This window comes from Oncorhynchus mykiss, chromosome 10 (assembly GCF_057628025.1).
Source record: "Oncorhynchus mykiss isolate SJ-2025 chromosome 10, ASM5762802v1, whole genome shotgun sequence".
NCBI lineage: Eukaryota > Metazoa > Chordata > Actinopteri > Salmoniformes > Salmonidae > Oncorhynchus > Oncorhynchus mykiss.
This window is the reverse complement of record NC_143031.1, coordinates 82,198,412-82,223,411: the sequence shown is the minus strand read 5'-3', so window position 1 is coordinate 82,223,411 and position 25,000 is coordinate 82,198,412. Positions and strand designations below refer to the sequence as shown.

General features: G+C 47.0%; 1 protein-coding gene across 3 annotated transcripts in view; it reads right to left on the bottom strand.

Moving 5' to 3' along the window:
* Positions 1–25,000, bottom strand: part of LOC110516467 (receptor-type tyrosine-protein phosphatase delta) — a 181,708-nt gene that overhangs the window by 115,444 nt on the left and 41,264 nt on the right. For 2 of the 3 annotated variants that reach the window (XM_090188104.1, XM_090188106.1), the window contains exons 4-5: positions 18,199–18,387; positions 2,567–2,677 (exon numbers count right to left, since the gene is read on the bottom strand). In XM_090188104.1, the coding sequence (XP_090044230.1) occupies positions 2,567–2,677; positions 18,199–18,387 (300 nt within the window). Of the gene's footprint in view, positions 1–2,566; positions 2,678–5,906; positions 5,925–11,263; positions 11,273–18,198; positions 18,388–25,000 lie in introns of all 3 variants that reach the window. The other variant, XM_090188107.1, reaches the window with a different exon arrangement.

The following is a 25,000-nucleotide window of genomic DNA, read 5'->3' as shown; positions in this document are numbered from 1 at the left end:
TGTGTGTGAATATCTCTGTATCTAGATGAGTTGCCAGATTGGGAGTTTATCCTGTACCTCTGACGTATAGGTTAGCAGGGGGTGGATATCTCTGTATCTAGATGAGTTGCCAGATTGGGTGTTTATCCTGTACCTCTGACGTTTAGGTTAGCGGGGGGTGGATATCTCTGTATCTAGATGAGTTGCCAGATTGGGTGTTTATCCTGTACCTCTGACGTATAGGTTAGCAGGGGGTGGATATCTCTGTATCTAGATGAGTTGCCAGATTGGGTGTTTATCCTGTACCTCTGACGTATAGGTTAGCGGGGGGTGGATATCTCTGTATCTAGATGAGTTGCCAGATTGGGTGTTTATCCTGTACCTCTGACGTATAGGTTAGCGGGGGGTGGATATCTCTGTATCTAGATGAGTTGCCAGATTGGGTGTTTATCCTGTACCTCTGACGTTTAGGTTAGCGGGGGGTGGATATCTCTGTATCTAGATGAGTTGCCAGATTGGGTGTTTATCCTGTACCTCTGACGTATAGGTTAGCGGGGGGTGGATATCTCTGTATCTAGATGAGTTGCCAGATTGGGTGTTTATCCTGTACCTCTGACGTTTAGGTTAGCGGGGGGTGGATATCTCTGTATCTAGATGAGTTGCCAGATTGGGTGTTTATCCTGTACCTCTGACGTATAGGTTAGCAGGGGGTGGATATCTCTGTATCTAGATGAGTTGCCAGATTGGGTGTTTATCCTGTACCTCTGACGTATAGGTTAGCGGGGGGTGGATATCTCTGTATCTAGATGAGTTGCCAGATTGGGTGTTTATCCTGTACCTCTGACGTATAGGTTAGCGGGGGGTGGATATCTCTGTATCTAGATGAGTTGCCAGATTGGGTGTTTATCCTGTACCTCTGACGTATAGGTTAGCGGGGGGTGGATATCTCTGTATCTAGATGAGTTGCCAGATTGGGTGTTTATCCTGTACCTCTGACATATAGGTTAGCAGGGGGTGGATATCTCTGTATCTAGATGAGTTGCCAGATTGGGTGTTTATCCTGTACCTCTGACGTATAGGTTAGCGGGGGGTGGATATCTCTGTATCTAGATGAGTTGCCAGATTGGGTGTTTATCCTGTACCTCTGACGTATAGGTTAGCGGGGGGTGGATATCTCTGTATCTAGATGAGTTGCCAGATTGGGTGATTATCCTGTACCTCTGACGTATAGGTTAGCGGGGGGTGGATATCTCTGTATCTAGATGAGTTGCCAGATTGGGTGTTTATCCTGTACCTCTGACGTATAGGTTAGCGGGGGGTGGATATCTCTGTATCTAGATGAGTTGCCAGATTGGGTGTTTATCCTGTACCTCTGACGTATAGGTTAGCGGGGGGTGGATATCTCTGTATCTAGATGAGTTGCCAGATTGGGTGTTTATCCTGTACCTCTGACGTATAGGTTAGCAGGGGGTGGATATCTCTGTATCTAGATGAGTTGCCAGATTGGGTGTTTATCCTGTACCTCTGACGTATAGGTTAGCGGGGGGGTGGATGTCTCTGTATCTAGATGAGTTGCCAGATTGGGTGTTTATCCTGTACCTCTGACGTATAGGTTAGCAGGGGGTGGATATCTCTGTATCTAGAGGAGTTGCCAGATTGGGTGTTTATCCTGTACCTCTGACGTATAGGTTAGCGGGGGGTGGATATCTCTGTATCTAGATGAGTTGCCAGATTGGGTGTTTATCCTGTACCTCTGACGTATAGGTTAGCAGGGGGTGGATATCTCTGTATCTAGATGAGTTGCCAGATTGGGTGTTTATCCTGTACCTCTGACGTATAGGTTAGCAGGGGGTGGATATCTCTGTATCTAGATGAGTTGCCAGATTGGGTGTTTATCCTGTACCTCTGACGTATAGGTTAGCAGGGGTGGATATCTCTGTATCTAGATGAGTTGCCAGATTGGGTGTTTATCCTGTACCTCTGACGTATAGGTTAGCAGGGGTGGATATCTCTGTATCTAGATGAGTTGCCAGATTGGGTGTTTATCCTGTACCTCTGACGTATAGGTTAGCGGGGGGTGGATATCTCTGTATCTAGATGAGTTGCCAGATTGGGTGTTTATCCTGTACCTCTGACGTATAGGTTAGCAGGGGGTGGATATCTCTGTATCTAGATGAGTTGCCAGATTGGGTGTTTATCCTGTACCTCTGACGTATAGGTTAGCAGGGGGGTGGATGTCTCTGTATCTAGATGAGTTGCCAGATTGGGTGTTTATCCTGTACCTCTGACGTATAGGTTAGCGGGGGGTGGATATCTCTGTATCTAGATGAGTTGCCAGATTGGGTGTTTATCCTGTACCTCTGACGTATAGGTTAGCAGGGGGGTGGATGTCTCTGTATCTAGATGAGTTGCCAGATTGGGTGTTTATCCTGTACCTCTGACGTATAGGTTAGCAGGGGGTGGATATCTCTGTATCTAGATGAGTTGCCAGATTGGGTGTTTATCCTGTACCTCTGACGTATAGGTTAGCGGGGGGTGGATATCTCTGTATCTAGATGAGTTGCCAGATTGGGTGTTTATCCTGTACCTCTGACGTATAGGTTAGCAGGGGTGGAGTAGCGGGTTCCGTCGCTGTTGGTGGCAACACATTCATATTTCCCCTGGTCCTGTTCCTCACTCAACTCTATCTGGAGGGCACCTGGAGGAAGGAGAGGAGAGGGGGGGGGGGAGAGAGAGAGAGAGAGAGAGAGAGAGAGAGAGAGAGAGAGAGAGAGGGAGGGAGGGAGGAATATATATATATATACATATAGAGAGAGGGTGACAGGGGGAGGAAGGGGGAGGGAGGGAGAGAGAGAGAGAGGGAGGGACAGAAAGAGAGAGAGAGACAGAGAGAGAGAGAGAGAGAGAGAGAGAGAGAGAGAGAGAGAGAGAGAGGAAGATAGAGAGGGGGCAGATAGAGAGGGAGAGAGAGGGATAGAGCGAGGGGCAGATAGAGAAGGAGTGAGAGAGAGAGGGAGATAGAGGGGGGAGATAAAGAGGGAAAGATAGAGGGAGAGAGAGAGAGAGTGGGAGAGAGGAAGAGAGAGAGAGGGGAGATATATATATATATATATATAGAGAGAGGGGGAGAGATAAAGAGAGAGGGGCAGATAGAGAGGGAGAGATAGAGAGGGAGAGATAGAGGGAGAGATAGAGGGGGAGATACAGGGAGAGATTGAGAGAGGGGGTGAGAGAGAGGGGGTGAGAGAGAGAGGGAGAGGGAGAGAGAGGCGAGAAAGACAATTCATAAAAAAGTAGGATATTATAGAGTTGTGTTCCTATACCTCATGGGAAGATGACTTGGGTATAATTAAAACACAGCCAAAATAAGCTGGATCGTATAAGGGGACACAAAACATTTTGTTATCTTTATGGGGAGTTGATCTTCCTAAAAAAAAATATTAAAAATTGTATTCATCCTCTTGAAAATAATACGAAAAAAAACCCGAAAGAAATGTCTGAAAAAGGTTTGACATGCAAGCAGCTACAAAATAAGCAAATAAATATGCAATTCCACTTAGAGAACAACATTTTGAAATCTCTTTTGCTAAAAATTGAAAGGCAGTTTTATTAGGGAAATCAAAGGTCAAATGTGACTGAAACATACGAGATCCCCCCCCCCCCCCCCGCCCACCCAACAGAATCCACCAATGGGATCAGGAGTGTGATGTCACAGTAACCTCCCCCAGCCAATAAAAAAAAAAGGTTAAGACATCAACCATCCTCCAATGAGGTCACAGGACCAAAACACCAACAGTTAGGCCCCGCCCTGAAGACGGACGGATTAGAGCCGTTTTCTTTCTCCCTGGAAAAAGACAAAGTGTCAAAAAGACAATCAACAGTAAAATGAGGCAAAATGCACCCGGAAAAACTTTGTCAAAAAAGTGGTTGTTTGGGGGCTTTTCAATATCAGTGGGGGTTAAAGAAAGAGAAAGAAGAAGTCCAAATACAGGAGTGTGTGTGTGTGTGTGTGTGTGTGTGTGAAATGTCACCATCTTGATTTTAAGTGCTGAGCAGAACAGTTGGGAGTAAAATAAGACTGAATGCGTGTTCCAATATGGCCCCCTATTCCCTACATAGTCCCATATGGCCCCTATTCCCTATATATAGTCCAATATGGTCCCTATTCCCTATATATAGTCCAATATGGTCCCTATTCCCTATATATAGTCCCATATGGCCCCCTATTCCCTATAGAGTCCCATATGGCCCCCTATTCCCTATATAGTCCCATATGGCCCCCTATTCCCTATATAGTCCCATTGGGGCTCTGGTCAAAACTGGGAATAGTTTGCTCTTTGGAACGTTGCCTGAGTCGTTTGATTGGACGAAAATAGACAAAGGCGACAGGAGGATTGTGGTGAGGTCAAGAGTTCAAGACTCCGTCAAGACCCCCCCCCCACCCCCCCCCCCCAAAAAAAGTGAATGAAGAAAAAATAAATCAAAAGGACAAGGAAGTGAAACAGAAGAGACTTGTCTTCTTAGAATCAGATACATTATGACATCATCACAACTTAGAACCACGGCATGACACAACCAGGAAATGACAGCAACGCAATACTATGGAAACCAAAGCAGACAGCGGAGCAAGCTGATAGGATGAAGGGAGTAGGGGAGACCAGGAAGGGGTTTAGGTTATATATCAGGTTAATTAGGATGAAGGGAGTAGGGAAGACCAGGAAGGGGTTTAGGTTATATATCAGGTTAATTAGGATGAAGGGAGTAGGGGAGACCAGGAAGGGGTTTAGGTTATATATCAGGTTAATTAGGATGAAGGGAGTAGGGGAGACCAGGAAGGGGTTTAGGTTATATAACAGGTTAATTAGGATGAAGGGAGTAGGGGAGACCAGGAAGGGGTTTAGGTTATATAACTGGTTAATTAGGATGAAGGGAGTAGGGGAGACCAGGAAGGGGTTTAGGTTATATATCAGGTTAATTAGGATGAAGGGAGTAGGGGAGACCAGGAAGGGGTTTAGGTTATATAACAGGTTAATTAGGATGAAGGGAGTAGGAGAGATCAGGAAGGGGTTTAGGTTATATAACAGGTTAATTAGGATGAAGGGAGTAGGGGAGACCAGGAAGGGGTTTAGGTTATATATCAGGTTAATTAGGATGAAGGGAGTAGGGGAGACCAGGAAGGGGTTTAGGTTATATATCAGGTTAATTAGGATGAAGGGAGTAGGGGAGACCAGGAAGGGGTTTAGGTAATATAACATGTTAATTAGGATGAAGGGAGTAGGGGAGACCAGGAAGGGTTTAGGTTATATATCAGGTTAATTAGGATGAAGGGAGTAGGGGAGACCAGGAAGGGGTTTAGGTTATATATCAGGTTAATTAGGATGAAGGGAGTAGGGGAGACCAGGAAGGGGTTTAGGTTATATATCAGGTTAATTAGGATGAAGGGAGTAGGGGAGACCAGGAAGGGGTTTAGGTTATAAATCAGGTTAATTAGGATGAAGGGAGTAGGGGAGACCAGGAAGGGGTTTAGGTTATAAATCAGGTTAATTAGGATGAAGGGAGTAGGGGAGACCAGGAAGGGGTTTAGGTTATAAATCAGGTTAATTAGGATGAAGGGAGTAGGGGAGACCAGGAAGGAGTTTAGGGTCATAGAACATGTCACACAATGACAAGGAAGCGATTGATGGGTACTTTGAGTTTCATAGTTAAATGACCGGAACAACGATGGTGGAAATGGAAAAGAGGGACGAGGTCTGTTATCTCTGAATGTGACTCAAATGGCACCTGATTCTCTACACTGTGCACTATATTTTCCCATACGCGGCTCATAGGGTTCTGGTCAAAAAGTAGTGCACTATTATAGGGAATACTAGTGCCATTTGGGAAACAGCCTGGTTCTGTGGCGGTCCTCCCAGACAATCGTCTCTTACCTCTTATAGGCGTGCCACCTGATTGGTCAATGAATGCAAATCAGATTAGAGAAGAAGAAGAAATGTTAGTAGGTGGGGAGGGGAGGAAGACAGAAGGAGAGGAAGAGAGGGAAGTGGTTGGCTTTGAGAGGAGAAGAATCACATTAGATACAATTATCAGGTCAATAAGAGAGAGAGAGAGATGGAGAGACAGAGAGAGACAGACAGAGATAGACAGAGAGAGAGAGACAAAGTGAGAGAGAGAGAGAGAAAGAGAGAGATAGAGACAGAGAGAGCTACAAATATAGATTATTGCAAGTGCCCTGTGTAGTTGTTGTCCATAGGGGAGAATCCATAGGGTCTGGACTGGGTTGATGTCTGGACTGGGTTGGTATCTGGACTGGGTTGGTGTCTGGACGGGGTTGATGTCTGGACTTAGTTGATGTCTGGACTGGGTTGGAATCTGGACTGGGTTGGTGACTGGACTGGGTTGGTATCTGGACTGGGTTGGTGTCTGGACTGGGTTGATGTCTGGACTGGGTTGATGTCTGGACTGGGTTGGAATCTGGACTGGGTTGGTGACTGGACTGGGTTGGTGTCTGGACTGGGTTGGTAAGTGGACTGGGTTGGTGTTGGTGTCTGGACTGGGTTGGTGTCTGGACTGGGTTGGTATCTGGACTGGGTTGGTATCTGGACTGGGTTGGTGTCTGGACTGGGTTGGTGTCTGGACTGGGTTGGTGTTGGTGTCTGGACTGGGTTGATGTCTGGACTGGGTTGGTGTTGGTGTCTGGACTGGGTTAGTGTTGGTGTCTGGACTGGGTTGGTGTCTGGACTGGGTTGGTGTCTGGACTGGGTTGATGTCTGGACTGGGTTGGTGTTGATGTCTGGACTGGGTTGATGTCTGGACTGGGTTGATGTCTGGACTGGGTTGATGTCTGGACTGGATTGGTGTTGGTTTCTGGACTGGGTTGGTGTCTGGACTGGGTTGGTGTTGGTGTCTGGACTGGGTTGATGTCTGGACTGGGTTGGTGTTGGTGTCTGGACTGGGTTAGTGTTGGTGTCTGGACTGGGTTGGTGTCTGGACTGGGTTGGTGTCTGGACTGGGTTGATGTCTGGACTGGGTTGGTGTTGATGTCTGGACTGGGTTGATGTCTGGACTGGGTTGATGTCTGGACTGGGTTGATGTCTGGACTGGATTGGTGTTGGTTTCTGGACTGGGTTGGTGTCTGGTCTGGGTTGGTGTTGGTGTCTGGACTGGGTTGGTGTTGGTGTCTGGACTGGGTTGATGTCTGGACTGGGTTGATGTCTGGGCTTGGTTGGTGTCTGGACTGGGTTGGTGTCTGGACTGGGTTGATGTCTGGACTGGGTTGATGTCTGGACTGGGTTGGTGTTGGTGTCTGGACTGGGTTGGTGTCTGGTCTGGGTTGGTGTTGGTGTCTGGACTGGGTTGGTGTCTGGACTGGGTTGGTGTTGGTGTCTGGACTGGGTTGATGTCTGGACTGGGTTGATGTCTGGGCTTGGTTGGTGTCTGGACTGGGTTGGTATCTGGACTGGGTTGGTGTTGGTGTCTGGACTGGGTTGATGTCTGGACTGGGTTGGTGTCTGGACTGGGTTGGTGTTGGTGTCTGGACTGGGTTGGTGTTGGTGTCTGGACTGGGTTGGTGTCTGGACTGGGTTGATGTCTGGGCTTGGTTGGTGTCTGGACTGAGTTGGTGTCTGGACTGGGTTGGTGTTGGTGTCTGGACTGGGTTGGTGTTGGTGTCTGGACTGGGTTGATGTCTGGACTGTGTTGGTGTCTGAGCTTGGTTGATGTCTGGACTGGGTTGGTGTCTGGACTCGGTTGGTGTCTGGACTGGGTTGGTGTTGGTGTCTGGACTGGGTTGGTGTCTGGACTGGGTTGGTGTCTGGACTGGGTTGATGTCTGGACTGGGTTGGTGTTGGTGTCTGGACTGGGTTGATGTCTGGACTGGGTTGGTGTTGGTGTCTGGACTGAGTTGGTGTCTGGACTGGGTTGGTGTTGGTGTCTGGACTGGGTTGGTGTTGGTGTCTGGACTGGGTTGATGTCTGGACTGGGTTGATGTCTGGGCTTGGTTGGTGTCTGGGCTTGGTTGGTGTCTGGGCTTGGTTGATGTCTGGCCTGGGTTGATGTCTGGACTGGGTTGTTGTCTGGACTGGGTTGGTGTCTGGACTGGGTTGGTGTTGGTGTCTGGACTGGGTTGGTGTCTGGACTGGGTTGGTATCTGGACTGGGTTGGTGTCTGGACTGGGTTGGTGTCTGGACTGGGTTGGTATCTGGACTGGGTTGGTGTTGGTGTCTAGACTGGGTTGATGTCTGGACTGTGTTGGTGTCTGAGCTTGGTTGGTGTCTGGGCTTGGTTGGTGTCTGGGCTGGGTTGGTGTATGGACTGGGTTGATGTCTGGACTGGGTTGATGTCTGGACTGGGTTGTTGTCTGGACTGGGTTGGTGTCTGAACTGGGTTGGTGTTGGTGTCTGGACTGGGTTGGTGTCTGGACTGGGTTGGTGTTGGTGTCTGGGCTGGGTTGGTGTCTGGACTGGGTTGGTATCTGGACTGGGTTGGTGTCTGGACTGGGTTGGTGTCTGGACTGGGTTGGTGTTGGTGTCTGGACTGGGTTGATGTCTGGACTGTGTTGGTGTCTGAGCTTGGTTGATGTCTGGACTGGGTTGATGTTGGTGTCTGGACTGGGTTGGTGTCTGGACTGGGTTGGTGTTGGTGTCTGGACTGGGTTGGTATCTGGACTGGGTTGGTGTCTGGACTGGGTTGGTATCTGGACTGGGTTGGTGTCTGGACTGGGTTGGTATCTGGACTGGGTAGGTATCTGGACTGGGTTGGTATCTGGACTGGGTTGGTGTCTGGACTGGGTTGGTATCTGGACTGGGTTGGTGTCTGGACTGGGTTGGTGTCTGGACTGGGTTGGTATCTGAACTGGGTTGGTATCTGGACTGGGTTGGTGTCTGGACTGGTTTTTATTTGAGACAGTCATCTAAAGTGGAGGGAGTATAGACAGTAAAACACTATACAGTGTTATGGGGAAGTGAATGAGTGAAGGAGAGAGAGATATATTAAGTGAGTGAATGAGTGAAGGAGAGAGAGATATATTAAGTTAGTGAGTGAATGAGTGAAGGAGAGAGAGATATATTAAGTGAGTGAATGAGTGAAGGAGAGAGATATGTTAAGTGAGTGAATGAGTGAGTGAAGGAGAAAGAGATATACAGTGCCTTGTGAAAGTATTCGGCCCCCTTGAACTTTGCGACCTTTTGCCACATTTCAGGCTTCAAACATAAAGATATAAAACTGTATTTTTTTGTGAAGAATCAACAACAAGTGGGACACAATCATGAAGTGGAACGACATTTATTGGATATTTCAAACTTTTTTAACAAATCAAAAATGGAAAAATTGGGTGTGCAAAATTATTCAGCCCCCTTAAGTGAATACTTTGTACCTTTTGCTGCTATTACAGCTGTAAGTCGCTTGGGGTATGTCTCTATCAGTTTTGCACATCGAGAGACTGAAATTTTTTCCCATTCCTCCTTGCAAAACAGCTCGAGCTCAGTGAGGTTGGATGGAGAGCATTTGTGAACAGCAGTTTTCAGTTCTTTCCACAGATTCTCGATTGGATTCAGGTCTGGACTTTGACTTGGCCATTCTAACACCTGGATATGTTTATTTTTGAACCATTCCATTGTAGATTTTGCTTTATGTTTTGGATCATTGTCTTGTTGGAAGACAAATCTCCGTCCCAGTCTCAGGTCTTTTGCAGACTCCATCAGGTTTTCTTCCAGAATGGTCCTGTATTTGGCTCCATCCATCTTCCCATCAATTTTAACCATCTTCCCTGTCCCTGCTGAAGAAAAGCAGGCCCAAACCATGATGCTGCCACCACCATGTTTGACAGTGGGGATGATGTGTTCAGCTGTGTTGCTTTTACGCCAAACATAACGTCTTGCATTGTTGCCAAAAAGTTCAATTTTGGTTTCATCTGACCAGAGCACCTTCTTCCACATGTTTGGTGTGTCTCCCAGGTGGCTTGTGGCAAACTTTAAACGACACTTTTTATGGATATCTTTAAGAAATGTCTTTCTTCTTGCCATTCTTCCATAAAGGCCATATTTGTGCAATATACGACTGATTGTTGTCCTATGGACAGAGTTTCCCACCTCAGCTGTAGATCTCTGCAGTTCATCCAGAGTGATCATGGGCCTCTTGGCTGCATCTGTGATCAGTCTTCTCCTTGTATGAGCTGAAAGTTTAGAGGGACGGCCAGGTCTTGGTAGATTTGCAGTGGTCTGATACTCTTTCCATTTCAATATTATCGCTTGCACAGTGCTCCTTGGGATGTTTAAAGCTTGGGAAATCTTTTTGTATCCAAATCCGGCTTTAAACTTCTTCACAACAGTATCTCGGACCTGCCTGGTGTGTTCCTTGTTCTTCATGATGCTCTCTGCGCTTTTAATGGACCTCTGAGACTATCACAGTGCAGGTGCATTTATACGGAGACTTGATTACACACAGGTGGATTGTATTCATCATCATTAGTCATTTAGGTCAACATTGGATCATTCAGAGATCCTCACTGAACTTCTGGAGAGAGTTTGCTGCACTGAAAGTAAAGGGGCTGAATAATTTTGCACGCCCAATTTTTCAGTTTTTGATTTGTTAAAAAAGTTTGAAATATCCAATAAATGTCGTTCCACTTCATGATTGTGTCCCACTTGCTGTTGATTTTTCAGTTTTATATCTTTATGTTTGAAGCCTGAAATGTGGCAAAAGGTCGCAAAGTTCAAGGGGGCCGAATACTTTCGCAAGGCACTGTATATATATTTAGTGAGTGAACGAGTGAAGGAGAGAGAGATATATTAAGTGAGTGAATGAGTGAAGGAGAGAGAGATATAATAAGTGAGTGAGTGAATGAGTGAAGGAGAGAGAGATATATTATGTGAGTGAATGAGTGAAGGGGTCAACAGGAGAAAGCATTTTAGTCCAATAGAAAGATGTAGGGTGGTCAAGTGTGTGTTCATACTGTGTGCGTGTGTGTGTGTGTGTGTGTGTGTGTGTGTGTGTGTGTGTACCTAAGTGTGTGTGACCACAGTGGTCGTTCTCCAACGCATCAGCAATCAGTCAGTGTGTGAATACGGTGAGCAGTGAGCGAGCAGCATTAGTGTTGGGTACAGACAGTGTTCTGATCCCAAATGACACCCTATTCCCTATCCAGTGCACTACTTTTTACCAGAGGGCCCTGATGTGTGTAGCACTACATAGGGAATAGGGAGCCGTGAGGGACCACAGTGTGAGACAAAGGAAACAGCAGACAGGTGAGGGGGGGGTAGCGATATCTTTCAGAGGTTAAAGCACTTACCAAAGGACTCTGTTGTTTAAGAGAGACACAGAGAGAAGAAGAAACAGCATAGACACATCATTACAGTCCTTTTCATTAGAGACAGTTACACAACCTTGACTTAACCTTTCAACAACCAGCTGATTGGTCAAATAGAGCGTATGGAGCCGCTGATCAGATGAAACGACAACTATGACTTGTAATTGTTGTCCGATAGCTAAAACTCAAGATCCAACGAGGACGAATAATGTCCAATAATCGGATAATGTAAACATGCATAACTTTAATAAATTGATTTACATTTCTGGTTAGCAGACAGACAAAAATTGAAAAGTGAATAACAGCGATGCTATAATAGTAGTGAGATGTCTTGACAGCAGAGTAATATAACCCGTCCAGTCACAACAGGGGATAGAAATATAAGGGTTCTGAATAAGGAAGTGCCGGGGCTGAGCCAGAGGTAGACAGAGAAGCCAAGGGTCATAGTTCAAACAGAAGCCAGAGGGATTGTGGGTCCAGAGTCTGGCCCAAAGCAGAGGAGAGGGAGGGAGCAAAAATAGCTTTAATAAGAAGTACAGGGAAATTCCAATTCTAATTCTCTTCATTGCGTTCCCATCAGGAAAATGTGGAAGCGGAGTTAGAATTTGGTTTACTTTTCTGAATTGACCGGAATTGAGCCCAACCAATTAGAGGGTGAGGGAGCTAACACTGGAGGTTGGAGTCTCACACTACTGTGCCTATTCCACACTGAGACCAAACACAGCGGTTATTCTAATTGGTGGAAGCATCGTTTTGTAAAGGTTAACGCAGCAGGATCTTCATTGTCAGAAGGTAGACATTCTGCTATTGTCTAGGTGCACAGAGGACTTTTAACATTGTTGTTGTTCTGGCTGCAACAATGAGGCTCACAATGAAAGTCCAGCTCAACGGATGACCTTGTAGAGGTCACGAATCAATACCTTTTTTAATGTCTTTTTGTCAACAAAGTCGGCAGACTGGACAAAGTTGAAGGAATCCAAGAAGAGTTGAGAAAATACAGCAGCCATCCAATCACAGCAGTGTTCTACACTGGAGAGGGAGGTGGTTCAGACCAATCACAGCAGTGTTCTACACTGGAGAGGGAGGTGGTTCAGACCAATCACAGCAGTGTTCTACACTGGAGAGGGAGGTGGTTCAGACCAATCACAGCAGTGTTCTACACTGGAGAGGGAGGTGGTTCAGACCAATCACAGCAGTGTTCTACACTGGAGAGGGAGGTGGTTCAGACAAGACACTGTACTTCACATTACAATGTACGCAAACATACCGTACATGGAAAGATTTATCTGTATTTTTAGTAAAGGGGAGCTGCTCAGTCACTCCGAGTGTGTCTTATATCATTGCTTAGACCATGGCCTTGGGGTAAGCAGTTTGTTGTTAGATAAAGAGGTAAGTCTGTCACGATGGTGAGTGTGTCTGAAGACCCTCCAGGGTTTGGAGGAAAGCAGAGAGATTAGAGAGAGAGAAAAGCCTTGGACCAGGAACAAAAGGACAGGAGATAGAACAACCATACAACACAATAACTGACATCAACTTACAGGGAGAAAGCAATAGAGAGAGAGAGAGAGAGAGAGAGAGAGAGAGAGAGAGAGAGAGAGAGAGAGGAGAAGAGGGGTATTTCAATAAAAACAACAGAACACCAAACAAAAGAGGAGAAATAGGGAAACAAAAATAAAAGCAGTGAACAGAAGACTAGAAAGAGAGGGGGAGCGGAGGACTAGAAAGAGAGGGGGAGCGGAGGACTAGAAAGAGAGGGGGAGCGGAGGACTAGAAAGAGAGGGGGAGCGGAGGACTAGAAAGAGAGGGGGAGCGGAGGACTAGAAAGAGAGGGGGAGCGGAGGACTAGAAAGAGAGGGGGAGCGGAGGACTAGAAAGAGAGGGGGAGAGGAGGACTAGAAAGAGAAAGAGAGGGGGAGAGGAGGACTAGAAAGAGAGGGGGAGAGGAGGACTAGAAAGAGAAAGAGAGGGGGAGAGGAGGACTAGAAAGAGAGGGGGAGAGGAGGACTAGAAAGAGAAAGAGAGGGGGAGAGGAGGACTAGAAAGAGAGGGGGAGAGGAGGACTAGAAAGAGAAAGAGAGGGGGAGAGGAGGACTAGAAAGAGAGGGGGAGAGGAGGACTAGAAAGAGAAAGAGAGGGGGAGAGGAGGACTAGAAAGAGAGGGGGAGAGGAGGACTAGAAAGAGAAAGAGAGGGGGAGAGGAGGACTAGAAAGAGAAAGAGAGGGGGAGAGGAGGACTAGAAAGAGAGGGGGAGAGGAGGACTAGAAAGAGAAAGAGAGGGGGAGAGGAGGACTAGAAAGAGAGGGGGAGAGGAGGACTAGAAAGAGAAAGAGAGGGGGAGAGGAGGACTAGAAAGAGAGGGGGAGAGGAGGACTAGAAAGAGAAAGAGAGGGGGAGAGGAGGACTAGAAAGAGAGGGGGAGAGAAGGACTAGAAAGAGAAAGAGAGGGGGAGAGGAGGACTAGAAAGAGAAAGAGAGGGGGAGAGGAGGACTAGAAAGAGAGGGGGAGAGGAGGACTAGAAAGAGAAAGAGAGGGGGAGAGGAGGACTAGAAAGAGAGGGGGAGAGGAGGACTAGAAAGAGAAAGAGAGGGGGAGAGGACTAGAAAGAGAAAGAGAGGGGGAACGGAGGACTAGAAAGAGAAAGAGAGGGGGAGAGGAGGACTAGAAAGAGAAAGAGAGGGGGAGAGGAGGACTAGAAAGAGAAAGAGAGGGGGAGAGGAGGATTAGAAAGAGAAAGAGAGGGGGAGAGGAGGATTAGAAAGAGAAAGAGAGGGGGAGAGGAGGACTAGAAAGAGAAAGAGAGGGGGAGAGGAGGACTAGAAAGAGAAAGAGAGGGGGAGAGGAGGACTAGAAAGAGAAAGAGAGGGGGAGAGGAGGATTAGAAAGAGAAAGAGAGGGGGAACGGAGGACTAGAAAGAGAAAGAGAAGGGGAGAGGAGGACTAGAAAGAGAAAGAGAGGGGGAGAGGAGGACTAGAAAGAGAAAGAGAGGGGGAGAGGAGGATTAGAAAGAGAAAGAGAGGGGGAGTGGAGGACTAGAAAGAGAAAGAGAGGGGGAGAGGAGGACTAGAAAGAGAAAGAGAGGGGGAGAGGAGGACTAGAAAGAGAAAGAGAGGGGGAGAGGAGGACTAGAAAGAGAAAGAGAGGGGGAGAGGAGGACTAGAAAGAGAGGGGGAGAGGAGGACTAGAAAGAGAAAGAGAGGGGGAGAGGAGGACTAGAAAGAGAGGGGGAGAGGAGGACTAGAAAGAGAAAGAGAGGGGGAGAGGAGGACTAGAAAGAGAGGGGGAGAGGAGGACTAGAAAGAGAAAGAGAGGGGGAGAGGAGGACTAGAAAGAGAGGGGGAGAGGAGGACTAGAAAGAGAAAGAGAGGGGGAGAGGAGGACTAGAAAGAGAGGGGGAGAGGAGGACTAGAAAGAGAAAGAGAGGGGGAGAGGAGGACTAGAAAGAGAAAGAGAGGGGGAGAGGAGGACTAGAAAGAGAGGGGGAGAGGAGGACTAGAAAGAGAAAGAGAGGGGGAGAGGAGGACTAGAAAGAGAGGGGGAGAGGAGGACTAGAAAGAGAAAGAGAGGGGGAGAGGAGGACTAGAAAGAGAAAGAGAGGGGGAGAGGAGGACTAGAAAGAGAGGGGGAGAGGAGGACTAGAAAGAGAAAGAGAGGGGGAGAGGAGGACTAGAAAGAGAAAGAGAGGGGGAGAGGAGGACTAGAAAGAGAGGGGGAGAGGAGGACTAGAAAGAGAAAGAGAGGGGGAGAGGAGGATTAGAAAGAGAAAGAGAGGGGGAGAGGAGGACTAGAAAGAGAAAGAGAGGGGGAGAGGAGGACTAGAAAGAGAGGGGGAGAGGAGGACTAGAAAGAGAAAGAGAGGGGGAGAGGAGGATTAGAAAGAGAAAGAGAGGGGGAGAGGAGGACTAGAAAGAGAAAGAGAGGGGGAATGGAGGACTAGAAAGAGAAAGAGAGGGGGAGAGGAGGACTAGAAAGAGAGGGGGAGAGGAGGACTAGAAAGAGAAAGAGAGGGGGAGAGGAGGATTAGAAAGAGAAAGAGAGGGGGAGAGGAGGACTAGAAAGAGAAAGAGAGGGGGAGAGGAGGACTAGAAAGAGAAAGAGAGGGGGAGAGGAGGACTAGAAAGAGAAAGAGAGGGGGAGAGGAGGACTAGAAAGAGAAAGAGAGGGGGAGAGGAGGATTAGAAAGAGAAAGAGAGGGGGAGAGGAGGACTAGAAAGAGAAAGGGAGGGGGAGTGGAGGACTAGAAAGAGAAAGAGAGGGGGAGAGGACTAGAAAGAGAAAGAGAGGGGGAGAGGAGGACTAGAAAGAGAAAGAGAGGGGGAGAGGAGGACTAGAAAGAGAAAGAGAGGGGGAGAGGAGGACTAGAAAGAGAGGGGAATGGAGGACTAGAAAGAGAAAGAGAGGGGGAGAGGAGGATTAGAAAGAGAAAGAGAGGGGGAGAGGAGGACTAGAAAGAGAAAGAGAGGGGGAGAGGAGGATTAGAAAGAGAAAGAGAGGGGAGTGGAGGACTAGAAAGAGAAAGAGAGGGGGAGAGGACTAGAAAGAGAAAGAGAGGGGGAGAGGAGGACTAGAAAGAGAAAGAGAGGGGGAGAGGAGGACTAGAAAGAGAGGGGGAGCGGAGGACTAGAAAGAGAGGGGGAGTGGAGGACTAGAAAGAGAAAGAGAGGGGGAGCGGAGGACTAGAAAGAGAAAGAGAGGGGGAGAGGAGGATTAGAAAGAGAAAGAGAGGGGGAGAGGAGGACTAGAAAGAGAAAGAGAGGGGGAGCGGAGGACTAGAAAGAGAGGGGGAGTGGAGGACTAGAAAGAGAAAGAGAGGGGGAGCGGAGGACTAGAAAGAGAAAGAGAGGGGGAGAGGAGGATTAGAAAGAGAAAGAGAGGGGGAGCGGAGGATTAGAACGAGAAAGAGAGGGGGAGAGGAGGATTAGAAAGAGAAAGAGAGGGGGAGAGGAGGACTAGAAAGAGAAAGAGAGGGGGAGTGGAGGACTAGAAAGAGAAAGAGAGGGGGAATGGAGGACTAGAAAGAGAAAGAGAGGGGGAGAGGAGGACTAGAAAGAGAAAGAGAGGGGGAATGGAGGACTAGAAAGAGAAAGAGAGGGGGAGAGGAGGACTAGAAAGAGAAAGAGAGGGGGAGAGGAGGACTAGAAAGAGAAAGAGAAGGGGAGAGGAGGACTAGAAAGAGAAAGAGAGGGGGAGAGGAGGACTAGAAAGAGAAAGAGAGGGGGAGAGGAGGACTAGAAAGAGAAAGAGAAGGGGAGAGGAGGACTAGAAAGAGAAAGAGAGGGGGAGAGGAGGACTAAAAAGAGAAAGAGAGGGGGAGAGGAGGATTAGAAAGAGAAAGAGAGGGGGAGAGGAGGACTAGAAAGAGAAAGAGAGGGGGAGTGGAGGACTAGAAAGAGAAAGAGAGGGGGAGAGGAGGACTAGAAAGAGAAAGAGAAGGGGAGAGGAGGACTAGAAAGAGAGGGGGAGAGGAGGACTAGAAAGAGAGGGGGAGAGGAGGACTAGAAAGAGAAAGAGAGGGGGAGAGGAGGACTAGAAAGAGAAAGAGAGGGGAGAGGAGGATTAGAAAGAGAAAGAGAGGGGGAGAGGAGGACTAGAAAGAGAGGGGGAGAGGAGGACTAGAAAGAGAAAGAGAGGGGGAGAGGAGGACTAGAAAGAGAAAGAGAGGGGGAGAGGAGGACTAGAAAGAGAAAGAGAGGGGGAGAGGAGGAATAGAAAGAGAAAGAGAGGGGGAGAGGAGGACTAGAAAGAGAAAGAGAGGGGGAACGGAGGACTAGAAAGAGAAAGAGAGGGGGAGAGGAGGATTAGAAAGAGAAAGAGAGGGGGAGTGGAGGACTAGAAAGAGAAAGAGAAGGGGAGAGGAGGACTAGAAAGAGAAAGAGAGGGGGAGAGGAGGACTAGAAAGAGAAAGAGAGGGGGAGAGGAGGACTAGAAAGAGAAAGAGAGGGGGAGAGGAGGACTAGAAAGAGAAAGAGAGGGGGAGCGGAGGATTAGAAAGAGAAAGAGAGGGGGAGAGGAGGACTAGAAAGAGAGGGGGAGAGGAGGACTAGAAAGAGAAAGAGAGGGGGAGAGGAGGATTAGAAAGAGAAAGAGAGGGGGAGAGGAGGACTAGAAAGAGAAAGATAGGGGGAGAGGAGGACTAGAAAGAGAAAGAGAGGGGGAGAGGAGGACTAGAAAGAGAAAGAGAAGGGGAGAGGAGGACTAGAAAGAGAGGGGGAGAGGAGGACTAGAAAGAGAGGGGGAGAGGAGGACTAGAAAGAGAAAGAGAGGGGGAGAGGAGGACTAGAAAGAGAAAGAGAGGGGGAGAGGAGGATTAGAAAGAGAAAGAGAGGGGGAGAGGAGGACTAGAAAGAGAGGGGGAGAGGAGGACTAGAAAGAGAAAGAGAGGGGGAGAGGAGGACTAGAAAGAGAAAGAGAGGGGGAGAGGAGGACTAGAAAGAGAAAGAGAGGGGGAGAGGAGGACTAGAAAGAGAAAGAGAGGGGGAGAGGAGGACTAGAAAGAGAAAGAGAGGGGGAACGGAGGACTAGAAAGAGAAAGAGAGGGGGAGAGGAGGATTAGAAAGAGAAAGAGAGGGGGAGTGGAGGACTAGAAAGAGAAAGAGAAGGGGAGAGGAGGACTAGAAAGAGAAAGAGAGGGGGAGAGGAGGACTAGAAAGAGAAAGAGAGGGGGAGAGGAGGACTAGAAAGAGAAAGAGAGGGGGAGAGGAGGACTAGAAAGAGAAAGAGAGGGGGAGCGGAGGATTAGAAAGAGAAAGAGAGGGGGAGAGGAGGACTAGAAAGAGAGGGGGAGAGGAGGACTAGAAAGAGAAAGAGAGGGGGAGAGGAGGACTAGAAAGAGAAAGAGAGGGGGAGAGGAGGACTAGAAAGAGAAAGAGGGGTAACATTTCTTTGACACTCGTATTTTCCCGCTGATCACTCCATACCTGAACGGAGCTGTTTGATTCGCCCGTTGTTATTGGTGGTGTTGACAGGGAGGAAGTCTTTAAACCAGGTGATTTCTGGGTCGGGTTTGCCGCTAGCAGCACACAGCATGGTGGCCGTTCTAGAGCGTTCCACCACCTTCAGCTGGGGACCCATGTCTATGGTGGGGAACCCCGAGGGGAGCTGATCCTCTGGAGGCGAGAGAGAGAGAGAGAGAGAGACAGAGAGACACAGAGACACACAGAGAGAGAGAGAGAGAGAGAGAGAGAGAGAGAGAGAGAGAGAGAGAGAGAGACAGAGAGACACAGAGAGAGAGAGAGAGAGAGAGAGAGAGAGAGAGAGAGAGAGAGAGAGAGAGAGAGAGAGAGCACAGAGAGAGAGAGAGAGAGAGAGAGAGAGAGAGACACAGAGACACAGAGAGAGACACAGAGAGAGACACAGAGAGAGACACAGAGAGAGACACAGAGAGTGACACAGAGAGAGACACAGAGAGAGACACAGACAGAAACACAGAGAGAGACACAGAGATATTAATTTGAGATTTGATTCAACTGGGATAGAATCAGAGTAGTGAAGTAAACTGCCAGTGATTCAGTGAGTCATGACTCTCTCTCTGATTCATTAATAAACTGCCCTCATGTTCCAGTGATTCAGTGAGTCATGACTCTCTCTCTGATTCATGAATAAACTGCCCACATGTTCCAGTGATTCAGTGAGTCATGCCTCTCTCTCTGATTCATGAATAAACTGCCCTCATGTGCCAGTGATTCAGTGAGTCATGACTCTCTCTCTGATTCATGAATCAACTGCCCTCATGTTCCAGTGATTCAGTGAGTCACGACTCTGTCTCTGATTCATGAATAAATAAAGAATAAACAGAACAATAAATATAGTGTGTGTGTTGCAGTGCCACCCCAGGTCAGTATAGTATAGCATAGTATAGTACAGTATAACATAGTGTAGCATAGTACAGTATAACATAGTATAGTATAGTATAGCATAGTATAACATAGAATAGTATACAACAGTATAGCATAGTATAGTATAGTATAGCATGGCATAGTATAGTATAATACAGTAGTATAGTGTAGTATAGAACAGCGGAGTATAGCATGGGGTGGTGTAGTGCAGTACAGTATAGTGTAGTATAGTGTGGTACGGTATAGTGTAGTATAGTATAGTGTAGTCTAGTGTGGTGCGGCATTGTGCGGTATAGTGTAGTTTAGTGTAGTATAGTGTAGTATAGTGTGGTATATTGTAGTATAGTGTGGTATATTGTAGTATAGTGTAGTATAATGTAGAATAGTGTAGTATAATGTAGTGTAGTGTAGTATAGTGTAGTATAGTGTAGTATAGTGTAGTATAATGTAGAATAGTGTAGTATAATGTAGTGTAGTGTAGTATAGTGTGGTACGGTATAGTGCAGTGTGGTTGCGTGCAGTATAGTGTAGTATAGTGTAGTATAGTATGGTATAGTGTAGTATGGTATGGTATAGCGTAGTATAGTGTAGTATAGTATGGTATAGTGTAGTATAGTGTGGTATAGTGTAGTATAATGTAGAATAGTGTAGTATAATGTGGTATAGTGTAGTATAGTGGGGTACGGTATAGTGTAGTGTAGTTGAGTGTAGTATAGTGTAGTATAGTGCAGTATAGTGTGGCCTATTGTTGTATAGTGTAGTATAGTGTAGTATAGTGTGGTATAGTATGGTCTAGTGTGCTACGGTATAGAGTAGTATAGTGTAGTATAGTGTAGTATAGTGTGGCGTGGTATAGTGTAGTATAGTGTAGTATAGTGTGGTATAGTGTGGCCTATTGTTGTATAGTGTAGTATAGTGTGGTATAGTATGGTCTAGTGTGGTACGGTATAGAGTAGTATATTGTAGTATAGTGTAGTATAGTGTGGCGTGATATAGTGTAGTATAGTGTGGTGTGGTATAGTGTAGTATAGTGTAGTATAGTGCTGTGTAATGTGGTACGGTTAAGAGTAGTATAGCGTAGTATAGTGTAGTATAGTGTGGTATGGCGTAGTATAGTATGGTATAGTGTGGTATAGTGTAGTATCGTGCAGTATAATGTGGTACGGTATAGTGTAGTATAGTGTGGTATAGTGTAGTAGAGTGTGATATAGGGTAGTATAGTGTAGTATAGTGTAGTATAGTGTAGTATGGTGTAGTATGGTGTAGTATAATATGGTATAGTGTGGTATGATGTAGTATAGGGTGGTATAGTATGGTCTAGTGCAGTACAGTATGGTATAGTGTAGTATAGTTTAGTATAGTTTAGTATAGTATGGTACAGTGTAGTATAGCATGGTATAGTGTAGTATGGTGTAGTTTAGTGTAGTATGGGGCGATATAGTGTAGTATAGTGTAGTATAGTGTAGTATAGTGTGGTGCGGTATAGTGTAGTATGGTGTAGTATAGCGTAGTATAGTGTATTATGGTGTAGTATAGTGCGGTATATTGTAGTATAGTGTAGTATAGTATGGTATAGTGCAGTATAGTGTTGTATGGTACAGCACTGTACAGTGTAGTATAGTATGACATAGTATAGTGTAGTATAGTGTAGCATAGTGTAGTATAGTGTAGTATAGTGTAGTATAGTGGTGTATAGTGTATTATGGTGTAGTATAGTGTCGTATATTGTAGTATAGTGTAGTACAGTATGGTATAGTGTGGTATAGTGTAGTATAGTGTATTATGGTGTAGTATAGTGTAGTATAGTGTACTACAGTGTAGTATAGAGTGGTATAGTGTAGTATAGTATGGCATCGTGTAGTATAGTATGGTATGGTATAGTGTAGTATAGTGTAGTGTGGTGTAGTATAGTGTAATATAGTGTAGTATAGTGTAGTATAGTGTACTACAGTGTAGTATAGAGTGGCATAGTGTAGTATAGTATGGTATAGTGTCATAGGGTATGGTATAGTGTAGTATAGTGTAGTATGGTGTAGTATGGTGTAATATAGTGTAGTATAGTGTAGTATAGCGTAGTATAGTGTAGTATAGTATTGTTTAGCGTGTTGCTGTGCTTCCCCAGGTAGATTAAACAGACATTATAACCATTATCACTCTGCTCACTATAAGGCTTTCCAGTACTTATAGTACAGTACTTATAGCATGAGACTGAAGAGAGGAGAACTGCTGTTCAAAGACTCTCTCCGTCTCTTTCTCTCTCCCTCTCTTTCTCTCTCCACGTCTCTCTCTCCCTCTCTTTCTCTCTCCCTCTCTCTCTCCGTCTTTCTCTCTCCCTCTCTCCCTCTTTATCTCTCACCCCGTCTCTCTGTCAATTAAATAAAAGTAAATTAAATGTGCTTTATTGGCATGACGTAACAATGAACATATTGCCAAAGCTTATTTTGGATATTTACAATATGAAAAAAAATGAGAATCAAAATAGTCAACGGGACAACAGTAACAACAATAACCATGTGTCAAATTAACCATACATTCAACAATAACAATAAGTATACAGTAGAGGACATGTGCAGGTTGATTGGTCTGTCAGACTCTGTCCCTCAACTTATGGCAGGCAGCAATGTTTTATATTTTTGACATTTTGTCAGGAAGTGCAGCTCCGTCTCAGGTTCTGCTGTTGTGCAGTGGTTGCACAGCCTTTCCTCTACAGGGAGCCAGATTCTGCTGTGGTGCAGTGGTTGCACAGCCTTTCCTCTACAGGGAGCCAGGTTTTCCTCTGTCTACCCTTCTCAATGGCAAGGCTGTGCTCACTGAGCGTGTACTTTGTCAAGGTTTTTCTAAGGTTTTGATCAGTAACCATGGTCAAATATTTTGCCACAGTGTACTGTCGATTTAGGGCCAGATAGCACTGCATTTGGCTTTGTGTTTGTGTTTCCCAATAAGCAATGTAGTTTTGTTTTGACTGTGTTGTAATTTGGTTTATCCTGATTGATTGGATGTTCTGGTCCTGAGGCTTCAGTGTGTTAGTAGAACAGGTTTGTGAACTCAGCCCCAGGACCAGCTGGATGAGGGGACCGAGGCTTCAGTGTGTTAGTAGAACAGGTTTGTGAACTCAGCCCCAGGACCAGCTGGATGAGGGGACTGAGGCTTCAGTGTGTTAGTAGAACAGGTTTGTGAACTCAGCCCCAGGACCAGCTGGATGAGGGGACTGAGGCTTCAGTGTGTTAGTAGAACAGGTTTGTGAACTCAGCCCCAGGACCAGCTGGATGAGGGGACCGAGGCTTCAGTGTGTTAGTAGAACAGGTTTGTGAACTCAGCCCCAGGACCAGCTGGATGAGGGGACTGAGGCTTCAGTGTGTTAGTAGAACAGGTTTGTGAACTCAGCCCCAGGACCAGCTGGATGAGGGGACTGAGGCTTCAGTGTGTTAGTAGAACAGGTTTGTGAACTCAGCCCCAGGTCCAGCTGGATGAGGGGACTGAGGCTTCAGTGTGTTAGTAGAACAGGTTTGTGAACTCAGCCCCAGGACCAGCTGGATGAGGGGAATGAGGCTTCAGTGTGTTAGTAGAACAGGTTTGTGAACTCAGCCCCAGGACCAGCTGGATGAGGGGACTGAGGCTTCAGTGTGTTAGTAGAACAGGTTTGTGAACTCAGCCCCAGGACCAGCTGGATGAGGGGAATGAGGCTTCAGTGTGTTAGTAGAACAGGTTTGTGAACTCAGCCCCAAGACCAGCTGGATGAGGGGACTGAGGCTTCAGTGTGTTAGTAGAACAGGTTTGTGAACTCAGCCCCAGGACCAGCTGGATGAGGGGACTGAGGCTTCAGTGTGTTAGTAGAACAGGTTTGTGAACTCAGCCCCAGGACCAGCTGGATGAGGGGACCGAGGCTTCAGTGTGTTAGTAGAACAGGTTTGTGAACTCAGCCCCAGGACCAGCTGGATGAGGGGACTGAGGCTTCAGTGTGTTAGTAGAACAGGTTTGTGAACTCAGCCCCAGGACCAGCTGGATGAGGGGACTGAGGCTTCAGTGTGTTAGTAGAACAGGTTTGTGAACTCAGCCCCAGGTCCAGCTGGATGAGGGGACTGAGGCTTCAGTGTGTTAGTAGAACAGGTTTGTGAACTCAGCCCCAGGACCAGCTGGATGAGGGGAATGAGGCTTCAGTGTGTTAGTAGAACAGGTTTGTGAACTCAGCCCCAGGACCAGCTGGATGAGGGGACTGAGGCTTCAGTGTGTTAGTAGAACAGGTTTGTGAACTCAGCCCCAGGACCAGCTGGATGAGGGGAATGAGGCTTCAGTGTGTTAGTAGAACAGGTTTGTGAACTCAGCCCCAAGACCAGCTGGATGAGGGGAATGAGGCTTCAGTGTGTTAGTAGAACAGGTTTGTGAACTCAGCCCCAAGACCAGCTGGATGAGGGGAATGAGGCTTCAGTGTGTTAGTAGAACAGGTTTGTGAACTCAGCCCCAAGACCAGCTGGATGAGGGGAATGAGGCTTCAGTGTGTTAGTAGAACAGGTCTGTAGAACTCAGCCCCAGGACCAGCTGGATGAGGGGGCTGAGGCTTCAGTGTGTTAGTAGAACAGGTTTGTGAACTCAGCCCCAAGACCAGCTGGATGAGGGGAATGAGGCTTCAGTGTGTTAGTAGAACAGGTCTGTAGAACTCAGCCCCAGGACCAGCTGGATGAGGGGACTGAGGCTTCAGTGTGTTAGTAGAACAGGTTTGTGAACTCAGCCCCAGGACCAGCTAGATGAGGGGACTGAGGCTTCAGTGTGTTAGTAGAACAGGTTTGTGAACTCAGCCCCAGGACCAGCTGGATGAGGGGACTCTTTTCTTTGCTCAGCTCTTGGCATTGCAGAGCTTGGTAATGATATGAGAGGGGGTCACTGTATTTTAGATGTTTCCAAACCATAATTGCTTTTTTCTTTCATTTTTATTATTAGTGGATATTGGCCTAATTCTGCCCTGCATGCATTGTTTGTAGTTTTCCTCTGGACATGTAGGAGAATCTTACAGAACTCTGCATGCAGGGTTTCAATGGGGTGTTTGTCCCATTTGATTAAATCTTGTTTTGCAAATGGACCCCACACCTCACTGCCATAAAGTACAATTGGTTCAATGACACATTCAATTAGTTTAAGCCACATTTTAATAGGTATATCAATTTGAATTGGCTTTTTAATGGCGTAGAATGCCCTGCGTGCTTTCTCTCTCAGTTCATTCACTGCCTCATTAAGGTGTCCAGTTGAGCTTGTTTTTTAAACCTCACTAATTGTAGTGTCTGCAGTACTCTATTTATTTTGTACCAATTTAAAACTTTGGTCTAATTCCCTGAGATCTGGATCTTCTCTGGAAAATCACAATTTTAGTCTTTTTGGGGTTTACTGCCAGGGCCCCGGTCTGGTAGTACTGCTCTAGCAGGTCCAGGCTCTGCTGTAGGCCATGTGCTGTAGGGGTTTACTGCCAGGGCCCAGGTCTGGTAGTACTGCTCTAGCAGGTCAGGCTCTGCTGTAGACCATGTACTGTGGGGGTTTACTGCCAGGGCCCAGGTCTGGTAGTACTGCTCTATCAGGTCCAGGCTCTGCTGTAGGCCATGTGCTGTGGGGGTTTACTGCCAGGCCCAGGTCTGGTAGTACTGCTCTATCAGGTCCAGGCTCTGCTGTAGACCATGTACTGTGGGGTTTACTGCCAGGGCCCAGGTCTGGTAGTACTGCTCTATCAGGTCCAGGCTCTGCTGTAGACCATGTACTGTGGGGGTTTACTGCCAGGGCCCAGGTCTGGTAGTACTGCTCTATCAGGTCCAGGCTCTGCTGTAGGCCATGTGCTGTGGGGGTTTACTGCCAGGGCCCAGGTCTGGTAGTACTGCTCTAGCAGGTCCCAGGCTCTGCTGTA